At 43.5% G+C, this 15,833-nt stretch overlaps 1 protein-coding gene across 5 annotated transcripts in view; it reads right to left on the bottom strand.

Moving 5' to 3' along the window:
- MVB12B (multivesicular body subunit 12B) overlaps positions 1-15,833 on the bottom strand; it is a 59,380-nt gene that overhangs the window by 11,066 nt on the left and 32,481 nt on the right. For all 5 annotated transcript variants that reach the window (XM_020800982.3, XM_020800979.3, XM_020800984.3 and 2 more), the window contains exon 8: positions 1,867-1,922. In XM_020800982.3, the coding sequence (XP_020656641.3) occupies positions 1,867-1,922 (56 nt within the window). The remainder of the gene's footprint in view (positions 1-1,866; positions 1,923-15,833) is intronic.

Raw genomic sequence — 15,833 nt, 5'->3', positions numbered from 1 at the left:
TGACAAACCTTGACAGCATCTTAAAAAGCAGAGACCTCACCTTGCCGACAAAGGTCCGCATAGTGAAAGCTATGGTTTTTCCAGTAGCGATGTATGGAAGTGAGAGCTGGACCATAAGGAAGGCTGACTGCCAAAGAATTGATGCTTTGAATTGTTGTGCTGGAGGAGGCTCTTGAGCGTCCCTTGGACTGCAAGGAGATCAAATCTGTCCATTCTGAAGGAAATCAACCCTGAGTGCTCACTGGAAGGCCAGATCCTGAAGCCGAGGGTCAAATACTTTGACCATCTCATGAGAAGAGAAGACTTCCTGGAAAAGACCCTGATGTTGGGAAAGTGTGAAGGCAAGAGGAGAAGCGGACGATGGAGATGGCTGGACAGGGTCATCGAAGCGACCAACATGAATTCAACCCAACTCCGGGAGGCAACGGAAGGCAGGAGGGCCTGGCGTGCTCTGGTCCATGGGGTCACAAAGAGTCGGACATGACTTAATGACTAAATAACAACAAAGCCAGCAGATTCACGTCTAGATTTGAGAGTGCTCTCAGTATATTGGTGCTGTGGGGTGCTGCCCCAGCAGCTGCCCCATGAGTATAGCCTCTGCCCAATCTGACAACATGATCCCCTATGCCAACACTTTAGTGGAATTTCACGGCATGGCTCCCTCCCTCCCTCCAGCGAGGCAGAGCAAGGCAGGGTGAAGGAGAAAAGATTGAAGAGGCTTTCCTCGAGGCCGTCTTTCGGCCGCGCCGGCCTCCAGCAGAGGTCCATCTGCTGCCTCATTAGGACGTAACGACCTCTCAACTTCCTAGGGTAGAATTGGTAAACAGGGCCGGCCAGGCCTCCCTCACCCCAGCAGCTGGAGGCGGGCCAGCGTTGCCACGGCAACGGAGCAGAGTTGGGTCAGCTAAAGTTACTCGGGCGCTCCGTGCGTGGAATAGCTTGCATTTTTCAAGACCTAATTCAGCTTCCAGAAATAGGAATCATGTCGGGTCGCGTTCAGCCGAGGAGGAGCGCGTGCATGTGGGAAACTTTTAGTCTACGTTGCAAGAGAAGTTAGCATTCACAGGGCATCTTCATTACATTTTTATTAGTGGCTCATAAAAGTACCGCCTAGTCTTGCATCTACATTATATACTTCTTCCAGTTCCATTCCTCTTTAATTGTTCTAGGTCAATGATACGGAATCCGGGAATCCAAAGTCCGATGAGGTACAAAGTTGGGATTCTTGGCTGTTGTTCATGGAAGCGCGTGAGAAATAGCAAAATCCAGCCAGCGGAGTTTACAATACCCCCATAGAATCGTAGAATAATGGAGTTGGAAGGGGTCTCTTAAGGCCATCAAGTCCAACCCCCTGCTCAACGCAGGAATCTAAATCAAAGCAGGTCTGTTCAATGGTTCTCGCGATTTCCTCTGGAAGGCCTCCAGCATTGGAGTGCTCACCGCCTCCCAAAGTCACGAGTTCCATTGTCGTACTACTCTAACAGTTGAGAAGTTTTTCTTGATGTTCTGCCTAACTCCGGCTTCCTGTCCCACCCAGACAAAAGGACCTTGAAAATTCATCAATTGGCCAATCCAATCTTGGTGCCCCTTCCAGCTTGCCCCTTTACGTTGAACTCACAGATACATCACTTCTGTCAACGGAGGCTCCACTGAGTCAACAACCCCTCTGAGTTGCCCCACAGTTTAAAAAGGTACCAGGAGTTCCGGCCTCTTGAACTTTGGTGTCGCGGAGAAACTGACCCCCTCCCCAAAAAAAGGTCCTTCCTGCAGGTATGGGAGGGCGTTCCATGGAAAAGCTGGACAAATTTGGAATAAGAGAGAAATAAAGAAGTTTGGATAGTGATGAAGCAAGAGATGGAGACTCACCCCTTCAGAAGCACAGGCGAACTTCTCGGAGATCATAAAAGGCACACCTTCCATGGCTGCAAACAAAACAGAAAGAGATTGTTGGCGTCGGATTCAGATTTTCCAAAGTGGCTCAAGCGTACAATTGTGATCTCCACTGTAGGTAGCTCAAAACCACAGGAAGATGGTGACCAACCCAAAAGAGTTGGAACTACCACCCGCCATGGAGGTGCTCTCGATTCAGACATCCATCAAATCATAGAGTTGGAAGGGGGCCTCGGAGGTCATCAAGTCCAACCCCCCCCCACTCAAGGCAGGTCTCCAAATCCAAGCAGATCAGACAGATGGGTGGCCCAACGTTCTCTTGAAGGCCTCCAGCCCGGAAGAGCTCATCACCTCTCGAGGGCATTTTTTCCACTGTCGTAATGCTCTAACAATTAAGAAGTTTAATAATGGCCTTGCTTTGCGCCTCCTGTTGATAATCTCATTGTTTTACAGACATCAGTTTTTCGTCCCAAATTGGCCTTTCAAGTCCCATCTAATCTGCTGGATTTCCTAGGCTTTATGCTGGGCAAAATAAAGACCCTCGGGGGTCATCGGACCGCATGTCCCAACACTCCTCACCACTGGGCTGAGTGGTCTGGGGGTGATGGGACTTGCACTCCAACAATGTCTGGAAGATCCCCTGCTTTGTGCGATCAATCACCCACCTTCTATCTCCTCTTCTACAGGGAAACACTACCTTTGAATATATTTGATTCAGCTTCTTTTAGCTGGTATCACAGAGGTTAATTCTCAGTCTCTCCACCCACCCGCCCTCGAATTTCATATCCTGGCCCCTCTTGGCAGAGAGTTCCAGAGGGCGTCAACTTTCTTTGTTACCTGTCTGGAGGCAGGCAAAGATGCTTCCATTCAGAGCCTTGTCATTTAAGCAGGGCTGCCGTGGAATATATACCGCATTTTTCCATGCATAAGACTATACTTTTGTCTAAAATATTTAGACTAAAAATTGAGGGTCGTCTTATACACAGAAGTAAGCTGAGGAGAGAGAAAAGGGTAGGAGCAGAATGCAGGGATCAAAGCGATTCCGCAGCACTTTGATCCCTTTTCCCCTACACTTGCTAAGCCCCACTTAAATTTCTTAATTTTGGATTAGAAAAGTGGGGGTATCTTATACATGGGGACATCTTATACACGAAATAATTCAGTATAGGTTGGGAGTTCGATTCTCACTCTGTGCCTCCTTGACAGCGGCTGGACTGGATGATCCTTAGGGGTCCCTTTCCAGCACTGCAATTCTAAAGTGATTATTACTGAACTTGTTTTTATTTATTTATTTACTTACTTGGTTTATATCCTTTCATTCTCCCAAGAGATTTGGAAGAAAACAGAACCAGGAGAACTGGAAAACTTTTTCTAAAACTCTTTAACTCCCCCCCCCCAAAAAAACTGTGTGTGGGGTAGGGAGGAGGGACCCCGCAGATGTGAAAAGTCGAGCGAGATGCCAAAACTATTTTGGCACTGTATTACAGGCCCTCCTGAGCAAACGAGCTTCCACAGAGGTGTAATTAAGCAGACCTGTAATTAAGTCGATGCCCTTTATTAGAATGATCGTCCTTTTTTAAAAAAATAAAATAAAATAAAATAAAAATGGCAGGACGCACAATGCAGCCTGTTATTAATGCCGCACTGTCAAAAGAGGAGCGAGCACACTCTTGCGTGGTATCAGCTTCATATCAAGGCTTGTCACTGCAAGATTATTTATAAAATCCATGCTTTCTGGGTGGGAGGAGGAGAGATTGGCAATGTCGGCAAGGGGAAAAGAGAGAAATGGATGTCCTGCATGGTTGTTTCTCAGAAAAAGGACTCGACAACTAGGAAGATGTCCCCCCTCCCAAAAAAATAGGTTTTGAACCTTTTCCCCATGGCCAGTGTTGGAATGTCTACCTCCAATATACATTTATACAATAATACCTCCTGCAATCTGCCCCCACCACTGCCGGTTCAAGTTGCTGGAACTTAAGTTTCTGTTTTTCACTGATTGCTCAAAAAGGTTTTTTTATTACCGTATTTTTTCTGTGTATAAGACGCCCACACTTTTCTAATCCAAAATTAAGAAATCTAAGTGGGGCTTAGCAAGTGTAGGGGGAAAGGGATCAAAGTGCTGCAGGATCGCTTTGATCCCTGCTTTCTCTTCCCCTTTTCTCTCTCCTCAGCTTTACCAGATCATCCACTTCTACCTCCTACTGTCAAATCATCCACACATCTCTTTCCAAGCAGTTTTTTTTTCAGCAAAGGCAACTGCCCTAAATTTAAACAGCCTGATGAAACCCCATCAGCTGCGTTGGCTAAATATAATCCCAGCTATGAAAGGAAGCGAAAAAATAGAAGAGAAAAGCGTTCCCCAGAATGATACATATGCATCTGCTAAAAAGGAAATCAAACAACAGAAAGAGGAAGAGGGAGCATTCAAACCACCCATATCCGCTGTTGTTATTTATGGGCCAGATCAGGTATTGTTATTTTCTTAGCCTTAAGAAAAGAAGACTGTGGGGATAGCATTTTTCAAATACTTGAAAGTTAGTGGTATAGAGGAAGGGCAGGATCTGTTCTTGACCATCCCAGAGTACAGGACACATCCTAATGGGCTCAAGCGACATGAAACCTGATTTAGGCTAAATATCAGGAAAAACTTCCTAACTGTTAGAGCAGTACGACAATGGAACCAATCACATTTGGTTGAGGGCTCCAACGCTGGAGGTCTTCAAGAGAAAACTGGATTGCCCTCTGTCTGATCTGCTTTGATGTGGATTCCTTCCTTGAGTAGGGGGGGTTGGACTCAATGACCTTATAAACCCCTTCCAATTCAATTATCTACGAAAACTGAGAATATGCTCAGTTTTCATGTCATGTTGTTAGTGAACCTCAAATCAGGGTTAGGCGACCCAGCATGGTGTGGACAGAGGGACAAACCAGGCCCCAGGAGACCTGATCAATCGTTCTACGATTCTATAGGCGCACAACGTTTCACAACGATTACGAAAATTGCATGCAACTATTTATGACTCAGTAAGACTTCTTCAGTCAGTCTCTTTGGGGTCCTCCGACTCAGGAACGTTCAGAAAAGCTCTTCCAAAAAAAGGAGCAGAAATGTTCCTGCTTTGGCCACACGAGTCCCTTCATGGCCTTTTCAGAAGACCTTCGCGCCTCTCCCAAATCCCCACCAACACTTCTGTTTTGATTTTCTCTTTCAAAACCCAGAAGAATTGGGCCTGCAGGGGCTTAGGTCTCCCTCTACAACAAGGTAAGAGGCCGGGCCATGAGAGGTCTCCAAGCTTCCATGAAACTCTACCCATCTCGATGCCCCACTGGCCTCCTTTGACCTTCTTGAGCGACAGAAGCTTCCAAGACAGCCTTTGAAAAGCCACTGTGATGTAGCAATTAGTTGCTGGGCTAGGATTTCGACGATCCAGGGTCTAATCTCTAATGAGCTCTGAAATGCACAGACCTCGGCTCTCATAGGTCTTTTATCCACCTCCTTGTATTAGCGTGAGGATAATATTGGAGGTGGACCGCCACGCACATTTGTTCACAGTATATACAGCAGATATAAAATATAATGAAAAAAATGCATCATCATCATCATCATCATCATGAATGCTATACGTATCTAGCTTTTGTCTATGTGAACTGGCAGATGATTTCCTGGACTGTACCATGTTTAAATAACAAATAATAACGGACACATATGTAGTGGCATTTTAATGATGAAGAATGTTCTATCTGTTTGGCCTAGAGAGTACATAGTTCCAGCATATGTTGATGAAAAGGGAGGAGCCCTATCTTATGGAAAGCTTCTGGCTTGGGACCGATGCCATCATCATCAACTTGCATCGAGTCAATTCTGACATATTAAGACCCTTTTCTGGGTTATCCAGATAGAGAAGACTCAGAGGTGTATTACCCTTCACTTCCTCTAGGGGCAACCTTGGGACTGTGCAGCTTGCCCAAGGCTACCCAGGCTGGCTCTTCTCCCAGGAGACACAGAGGGGATTTGAACTCGCAACCTCTGGCTCCCCAGCCAGATACTTAACCACTAAGCTATCCAGCCAATGTACTCAGTCATTTTTTAAAAATAGAGTGGTCTGAGAGACTCTTCCCCCCCCCCTTTCAATCAAGAAACTACAAGGACAAGCCCCAAAGAGCCGGGTCTGCATCATTATTTAGGCAAATAATTAATTACTCCTCTTCCTGTCGAGGGGTTTGTCACGAGGCATTAATGATTTGATAGACTTCCATGAACTGGCGAACACCGAAAAACAGCCCGGCACGTCTTTATCGTCATTTAATTTAAAAACGATCCTCTGTGAAATTATCTCGGTAGTGAGTGATGGAGGCATAAAGGACCGACTCAGCAAAGCTGCGCGTGGATCATTGCTTTATTAATGAGAATGTCGGAAAGATGAAAAATGTTGCCACTGTCATCGTTAAGGCTTCTGGAAAGAACTGCGTTGGGGCGTGGAGCGAGGGCTGCCCGCTGCTTTGCAGGCCGCAAGCCCTCAAAGAAACGTCAAGGCACCCTTTTCTGGGGACAGAATTTTCAGATTTTCTGGACTACCAGCACCATAATTCTCCATTTTGGGAGTTCTACTTGACTTCCAAATCGCTTACAAACACTGCAATGTGAGGTAACCGAGAGAAAGGCCAAAATCAGAAGGCTTTGAGGCTGAGCTAGGCCTAGCTTCCTGATTAGAAAGGAAGCTCCCGGCCTAGCAATGCCCGCACTTCCTGTCTAGGCCGGGAGCTTCCTTTCTAATCAGGAAGCTAGGCCTAGCTCAGACTCGGCTCAGACTCAAAGCCTTCTAATTTAAGGCTTTCCTCCTAGGTGTTTATAAGGTGCCTGCAAGATAGGCAGAACTCCCAGAGTAGAGAATGATGGTGTTTGTAGTCCAGGAAATCTGAAAATCCCATCTCTATTCATTTATGGATCTCATTTACAGTGCTGATGAAATACAACAGAATTAACGTTCTAAACCAGTAGCATGTCATGATAAATAGCTTCATTGGCAGACGTAAAACTTAACCAATTATTTTGCTGGTGGGTCGAAACGTCTCTTGCTGCGCTGAGAAAATCTGCCTTGGTAGTCACCTCCAAGATTAGCCAGACCCTGGGCGTCCTAGCCATCCAGAGGGCCACCCTTCTGACACCCAGGATAGGGCTTCAGATAAAGACCCAGAAACTTCTAGAAGAAACAGAACTAGCCAGGCAAATAGAGAGATCCTGTGAGAGGAGAAACTTCAGATGGTAGTATGGCATAGTGGTTACAGATTGCAATTGGGGAAAATCTAGCTTCAGCAAGCTGAGAAACTGCTAGGTGACCTTGGTCCAGTCAGTATGGAACTTCAAAAGCAAGTGTTTCTAGGAGTTCATTTCTGGATTAATTTCAGGAATGCTGGAAAATCTAGAGGACATCTAGAGGACCACCGGTCTCCAACTTCAAAGAATTTCCTCGTGTTTCACTAGCCCGGACTATTTTGACGCAAGCCGATCTGCTCAAAAGGAAAGCTGTTAAACCGAACATGATTTTAAAAACGCAGAGAAGTGAATGGCTTCAATCGTAGCATGAAAACCAGGTGCCCTCTGACGCTTTTTCCGCTAGGTCCCTCTTATTTGCATATGCAAATTCCATCCAAACAGGATGCCCCCATTATTGGAACTGCTAATTGCCTAATCACAGCCGCCCCTCTCCACACAGATCAGATGCCCCGAACCTTGTCGCGATTAAGAAAATGCCGCTTTGTAATTAAGAGGAGCCTCATTTCCCGATGCCGATTAACGGCATCATTATTAGCCCCCCCGTTTGCTAATGCAAAATTAAGGATGTTCGCCCTTATTTATGAAATATTTTGGGTGTTTTTTTTTAAAAAAATTGATGAAGGAGAAGGCATTGCTAGAGAACATCCAGTTTAAACGCTGTTTCCAAAGACGTCTTAGCTTTGATTAAGGTAAAGACTACAAAGGAAATGTTACTGCTAGTTAGGGTGCTTCACATGGTATGGTGGTATATCACACTCTGGATGGCCAAACGACAGTCAATCAGGCAGAAGGCATTTCTGGAAATCTAACAAAGAACACAGTAGAGCAGGGGTTCCCAACCTTGGATCCATGGACGTTCTTGGACTACAACTCCCATAATTCTTGGCCAGCACAGCTAGTGTGTGTAACTGGTGTGTAACTGGTAAAGCTACTCCTTAAATACCCCACGTACCTTGGATCACCAGAAGTCAGTTTTGACTTGAGGGCACGCAACAACAAAACACAACCCAACTCCACAATAATGAGAACAACGATCAGATGATGTTCCAGGAGACCCGAGAGGCTTCCACCTTACTGGGGTTGTTTATTTGTTGTTTATGTTTTCGTTTCCTTTGTTTTTGTTTTGATAGACCAATCTCCCTAAAATTAAGGTGCCCGGTGACTAATGAGGGCTACCCGAGGAGGAACAGAAGGCTAAAATGGCCAGGTAAGGCTTTCCTGGCAGAAACCAACCCAGGCCACGGACGCATTCATCATCCGCTAAACCCATCCACGGGCTTCGCACCACAATTTGTCATTAATTATGCTAATCAGCAAACCATTACTCTCCCAATGACAATGCAACACATATTAGCTAGTTAGCAAGGCAGGGAGGGGGAGAGAAAGGGGGCCTCGGCATCTCTCGCTCCCCCAAATCGGGCGGCTTAAACACGAGTCCACAGGGAAGAAATGTCCAATTAGGGAAGAAAGAAATTGGCTATTGTCTTCTACTAATCAACTGGAGGAGGAATCTGAAATGCCTCTGAAGCCGGAAGGCTTAGCAATGAAAACAAATCCAAATGATGAACATCGAAGGTAGCCAGTAGCTATCTAGAGAGAGAAGGACTTCACTTAGAAAACAAATTTAGTCTGAGGGGAAAAAAATTATCACAGACTAGGTTACTACCAAATAATCACTTTGCTAGATCATTTCCTCCCTAATCACTCCATGTATGTTATGAGTCTAAAGATATTTCAGTAACACAGAGAAAATCTGAGTTTTCAGAATCCACTATATTCATGTGTTTCCATGTACCGTATTTTTCCGTGGATAAGACTATACTTTTGTAAAAAAATATTTAGACTAAAAATTGAGGGTCGTCTTATACACGGAAGTAAGCTGAGGAGAGAAAAACAAGTGGCGGGGAAAGCAGGGATCAAAGCGATCCTGCAGCGCTTTGATCCCTTTCCCCCTACACTTGCTAATCCCCACTTAGATTTCTTAATTTTGGATTAGAAAAGTGGGGGGGGGGAGGGTTTCTCATACATGGGAGCATCTTATACATGGAAAAATAAGGTAATTTTGGCATGAAATTTAATATTTTTAAGAAGGGCTTTCATTAGGTTACTGAAAGCATGGGCTAAAATCCTGCTTCTGAGGAAAATCCTTATTTCTAAGAATATTTATTTTGCTCCGATTCTGTTTATCCCTTTTCCTCTCTGGTCTGTGATACAGAAACTCTCGATTCATATGTTACCAATTTGGCACCTTCCCAGATGTTTTGGATAACAAGTACCATCATCCTGGGTGAGGAAAATGTCATGGCAGCTGGGCATGATGGGAGAGGCCAGACCAGAACATCTGGTAAGACCCAGGTTAGGGAACGTTGGGCTAGTGAATAGGAGGGGATGACATTACATAGTTCACCAGGCTTGGTGATATCACCATGTTATGGAGGAAGGAAAACCCAGACATTTCCAAACCTTTCTAGAAGGATCACAAGGGTTATTCCAGATGCTCTTAGATTTCATAACAGACGTGACGGCATCATAATACCATTTAACTAATCTAATTAGATAAGGTGACATCACCAAAGGCAGAAAAAGACAATTCAGAAGGAAATACTCTTCAAGTAAGCAAAAGCTGATAATATCAATGCACTACTCTAATTAGACTACTGGTTTTTGGCCTTAATAACGTTACTCCTCCTCCTCCAATTAGACTAGGTGAGATCACGGAAGGCAAACCAAGACAATTCAGAGTGAGGGTCATGCTCTTCAAGTAAGCAAACGCTGACCATACCAATTAACGACTTTAATTAGACTAGGTGAGATCGCTGAAGGCTAACCAAGACAATTCAGAGTGAGGGTCATGCTCTTCAAGTAAGCAAACGCTGACCATACCATTTCATGACTTTAATTAGACTAGATGAGATCGCTGAAGGCAAATCAAGACAATTCAGAGTGAGGGTAATGCTCTTCAAGTAAGCAAACGCTGACCATACCATTTCATGACTTTAATTAGACTAGATGAGATCGCTGAAGGCAAATCAAGACAATTCAGAGTGAGGGTAATGCTCTTCAAGTAAGCAAACGCTGACCATACCATTTCATGACTTTAATTAGACTAGGTGAGATCGCTGAAGGCAAATCAAGACAATTCAGAGTGAGGGTCATGCTCTTCAAGTAAGCAAACACTGACCATAACATTTCATGACTTTAATTAGACTAGATGAGATTGCCCAAAGCAAATCAAGACAATTCAGAGTGACGGCAAAGCTCTTTAGGTAAGCTAAATTTGATGGCCCCCCCAAGGGGCAACTTCAACCCACTCACTAATGAACTGAATGAAGGCATGGGGTAGGATCCAAATCAAAGGATTTTATTAAAAACCCAACAACAGAGTTGTTTCTAGATATTCCATTTTTCTCCAAGTTGTTTCATACAGTCGCAAACTCTTAACACATTAACATCCTTAAAATTAGGTGGTAAGAGCTCATTAATATAGCCCAAGTAAATGGGCCTATTAAACCATATTTAAGCCATATTGAAGCATAAATCTCCTTAAACTATATTTAATGACTGTACTTAAGATACGTTATAAGTGATTCTTAATGAAACATTAGATCATGTTTTGGAATCGAAAATGAAAAAAAAAATCCATATAACGTCCATCTAGTTAACACCCCCGAAAACTCCATCATGAAATGCATTACTACCAAATGATTACTTCATTAGGGCAAATATTTTTCTAATCATCCCTGATTTATGAACTTAGGCCTATAGATATTTTGATAACGGTGTAAGGGGAAGAATTTTCTGGGGCCTACTTTTTAACCTGAATTTCAATGTAGTTTTAGCATTAGAAAAAGCTGGCTGGAGACCTCAGTGGTTTAGATGTCGGGGAGTTCGATTCCCCCACTGTGCCTTCCCAAGAGAAGAGCCAGCCTGGGTGGCCTTGGGCAAGCTGCACAGTCCCACAGCGCCCCTAGTGGAAGGGAAGGCTAAAAACCACTTCTTGGTACTCTATAGAAAAGGGTTGTTGTAAGTCAGAATTGACTTTATTTTAGGAGCACACTGCTCCTTTTTTTTCTTGGTGACCCCCCACAGCTTTGTCTCTGGACTGAGTGAGTGAAAGATGCTGCCAAATTTCTAGTTACACCTTGGGACACAATTAAGGGTTGTGCCTAGTTTTGATCAGGGATAAGGTTCTCGTCACTTTCACTTTCAGTTTTGGGGTGTTTATGTGACGCGGATCCACGGGGGTTCCCTGGGGACGAGAGTGGCCCCCGCTGAAGTGGATCCATACCGAACCTTGTAAGAGGAACAGGAAAGCGTTGGTCCTCTGGATGAACTTCATAATTAGACAGGTATAAGCAATCAGTTTGGGAGTTTGCGCGAATTCGGCGGTTCGTGCCAGTTCAGAGGCAGCACCCCAGCTTTCCTGCCATGCCTCCCCTTCGTCCTGCCTCTGAGTGGGTGCCTGGCAGAGGAGGCGGGGGCTTGGAAGCGCTGAACTCTTGTTCGGCTAGAAAACGAATTGTCACTCTATTGGCAGTTGATGCCCATTTCTAGTCGTAATTCTTAGCCTGCAGGATTGGTGGAAAGGACTTGTGGAGGGTGACGCTCAAAGGCTTCTCATCCTTTCATTATGACGTTCCGGAGTTCTTCCTTCAGATCAGATGTAAAAGTTCAGACATTGTCTGCATCGCTTCTGATTCAACTGTTGGAGAATACTGCCAGACAAAACATACTGTATTTTTCCGTGGATAAGACTATACTTTTGTCTAAAATCTTTAGACTAAACATTGAGGGTCACCTTATACAAGGAAATAAGCTGAGGAGAGAACAAAAACAAGCAGGGATCAACGTGATCCTGCAGCGCTTTGATCCCTTTCCTTTTACACTTGCTAAGCCCCACTTTCTTAATTTTGGATTATACATTGGGGCGTCTTATACAATGAAAATACGGTAATATGGTCTCAGTGTGGGACTTACCAACATAGAGAAAGGGAGGGATGACACATTAGACCCCATAAAAAATCCCAAAGACTGATACCATTCACAGAAGACAAAGCAAAGGAAGATCAAGTTGGAACTGTCAAGGAAAATAAAAAAGTATCTTCTTCAACGAATTGATGGGATTATATTTATGAAAATTAAACTGATTGTGACAACTTTGGGGGGAAAACCAGGAGGAAGTAGCAGCAAGGGTAACACATTGGTCTTCTGAAGAGCAACGAGGATACAGGATGTCCTACGGGGGTGAGAACAGCAAAAGAAAACACTTGACTACTGCGTCATGGCATACATGGAGCTGCCCTTGAAGGCTATTCAGAAATTTCCTTTTGAGTCAAAAACAGCTGCTTGACTCCTGCCTAGCCTGGAATGACTGCCAGATTTAGACTAAGTTCATTTGTTTCCTGTTCATTTCCTATATAAAATCAAAACACCATTTTGTCTCACTAGTCATCCAAAGAAATTTCTTCTCGATTCGGAGAAAGCTTTTGCGCCTAGCTTACTCTGCTTTCCCCCCGACTGATCCACCATTCAAACAGAGGTAACAATTCCCTTGCTTTTATTTTAGCACACAAATTATGTATTACAGATCAGGATTGGCATCCTTCATTCACCAGAACTGCTTTTTATTTTATTTTCGATCACATTAACGACACCATAATGAACACTAGCCAACATCGTACAATTATTTTTCATCCGACCTCCAGATGAGAACAGAGACGGAAGAAAAAAAAATCCTCTTCTGTTACCCTATAATAGCGGTTGGTCAATGTAATGTAGAAGATTAAATTCACTTCTCCCTATGTATATGCGTGTGTGTTTTAACACACCATAAAACAGTACGATAAAGCAGCTATTAAAAAAAATTTAATTTTACTCCGAACTCCATCATGTCCATCATATACAAGCACCAAAAACGGAGGGGGGGAAATGTGCGAAAAGTAATTTTGCATAATCAGTACACGCCATCTGGAACAATTAAAGGTTTTCTATAGAACTATGAGGATCAGTCATATCGCCTTATTAAAGATCAGAAATTATACAAGTAATAAATCCTCGAAAAAACTAAGCGTGCTCTCGCCTGTCAACGCTATTTTAACTTCAGATACTGAAGAATACTTGATAAGGCTGAAAAGAAGAGATTAATATATGCAAATTACATTGAGCATTTAAAATCTCCTGCAACTGTCTCCAGTTTTACCCGTCCTTTATTGCTGCGTTTATGTTTTATTCATCTATTCACCCAACTCACCTGTCACTTCATAAGCTATAATATTATGGGGTATTATTAAACAGCATAAAGCCCCTTCTTTAATTGGAAAGCTTCATTGCATTTTCCAATTATTTGGACTAAATTAAAAGCAGATGCACAGAGTTTAATAAGGAGTCTAATATCAGTTCCGGAGAATCAAAAATCCATTGTCATTACCGGGCTGTGATACTTTTGGAAACTCCACTTCATTTTCAAGGAAGTGATGGTTATTTTTTCCCCCTCCCCAAAGGAAATCTGTCTTGGCAATCTGTTAATTGTCATGCCATTAATAACTGTTTAAATGTACAAATGGCATGGGATCTTCCCAGTTTTAGCAACGGCTTGAGTGCCAGCTCTTGGTAAAGCAGAATGCAAAATTGCCACCCCGACCAAGAGCTTGGACCAGTGGCAAGTAACAGAGTTACTTGGAACTGATTACATTGGAACAATGAAAAAATGTAACAATAGTTATAAGCTCACATTTTAGTTCCTTAGGTGTACAAAGTACCATGTACCGTATTTTTCAGTGTATAAGACGCGCCCCCTCCACTTTTCTAACCCAAAATTAAGAAATCTAATTTAGCAAATGTAGGGTAAAAAGGATCAAAGCCCTGAAGGATCGCTTTGATCCCTGCTTTCCCCTCCACTTGTTTTTTTTCTCCTCAGCTTCCGTGCATAAGAACAACCTCAATTTTTAGTCTAAAGATTTTAGACAAAAGTATAGTCTTATACATGGAAAAATATGGTAATTACACGTCGTGGTGGTTAACATGGGCACAAACTGTGGGTTTGGAAGTTCGTGCTGGTTGCCTCAGCTTAAAGATGATGTTGCCTCAGCTTAAAGTAGGACTTGAAACTTCTGGAGAACATCCAGCAGGTTCTCCTAAAAATGACAAAATCATGCTTTCCATTTTTGCAGGCCCTTCAAAGCAAGCGAGAAAGAGGGCGAAAGGCTGAAATCCTGTTGTTTAGTGTAGTAAGTGACACTAGAGTCCCACTGACTCTGTGGAGATTCAGAAAGTCAACCCCTTTCCAATTTCCATCGATTCAAACAGGCCTGCTCTAGAGGCAACTTTATTTTAGTATTGCGAATTGCAACTAGAGTAGGCCCATTCAAATCAACAGAACTTATGGAGGAGTTGTCTCATCAAATCCCAGATGATTCAATGGGCCTCCGCTAGAGTGACTTCCTACACCAAGCAACAGGAAATCAGCCAAAGTGTCCGCTCCAATTTTTGATCGCTGGGAAAACGGGGTGACATTCTGATACACAGCCAACCAAGGTCACCTCACTCTGGCTCACTTTCCCAGAACTCTCCGTTTTGTGCCATTAAAGCAGTTGACAACTTCCGAACGCCGTTCACCTGCACCCCAGACTCTTCACTCGGAACGTCTTAAAACCTTTAAGTTTCGCCATTCTGAGGTATGAACTGTAGCCGTAAGTCATTCAGTGATTCGTTACAACCCCACCTAGCCCTTCGGAGGAAATTTCACTACAGTTTCTCCCCAAAAGCACAATGTTTGTGTCTCAAAGCAACGTATGGGAAGGAGTGCAAATTTTTTTTGCTCCTATCTTATTACACAACCAAACCTCAGGAGAACACAATAACAACACCCACAAGCTATGTTGTGAGCTGAAAGAAAAGGATCTCTAATTTTTTAAAACCGTGAATTAAAACAACGCCATGTCTTCCTTTTTTCCGCTTCCTTTCAAAATTGCCTATGTTAATAAAGGTGCCATACTGTGCCTAGCGAACTATTTAATTATCTTTGAAAAGTGAGGAGTGAGGACAGGGGTGGGGTGGGGAGATAAATCCAAACAAAAGGGTTTTTTGGGGGGGAGGGGGAAGATATATATATGGTGAAGCTCTGATTAAAATGTCTATTCTTGTCAAACACAGATAAAAGATACCCTTAAAAAACAAACACACACCCAAATACCAGTTTTTTTGTGTGTTTTTTGGCATGGTGGAGGGAAAAAATTACCAAGAAGGCGTCGAGGTAAGGGATCCTCGCCGTTCCTCCTTTTCAAAGCAAAATGAGAATGGAGGATTCTTCTATTCAACCTGACGCCAACGCTCATTAATCAATGCCAAAATACTTGAACGGACTCAGGCTGAAAACAAAAACCGGTGACCAAACTCACTGGCTGGATAGTTAATTTTCTATTGTCACCTCACAATTTGGCTCTTGTCCTATGACTACGTTATGGCCACGGGTGGTACTTCTGCAAAGTTTCATGTGTGTTGCTTCGCCGAAACTCCAGACCCTAAGTATTTCTGCAGTAAAATAATATTTCTGGATGCTCTTAGGTGATCAGAAAGAAATGCATGATAGCATTCATTTTTTTACTTACCGAGACTTATTGCTACATTGTTAGCTGATGAAGAGGCGCAACACTGACACCTTCTGGCATAAGAC

The sequence above is a fragment of the Pogona vitticeps genome, chromosome ZW-PAR (genome assembly GCF_051106095.1).
Source record: "Pogona vitticeps strain Pit_001003342236 chromosome ZW-PAR, PviZW2.1, whole genome shotgun sequence".
NCBI classification, from domain to species: domain Eukaryota; kingdom Metazoa; phylum Chordata; class Lepidosauria; order Squamata; family Agamidae; genus Pogona; species Pogona vitticeps.
Note: the sequence above shows the minus strand (reverse complement) of the source record. Positions and strands in the feature narration are given on the sequence as shown.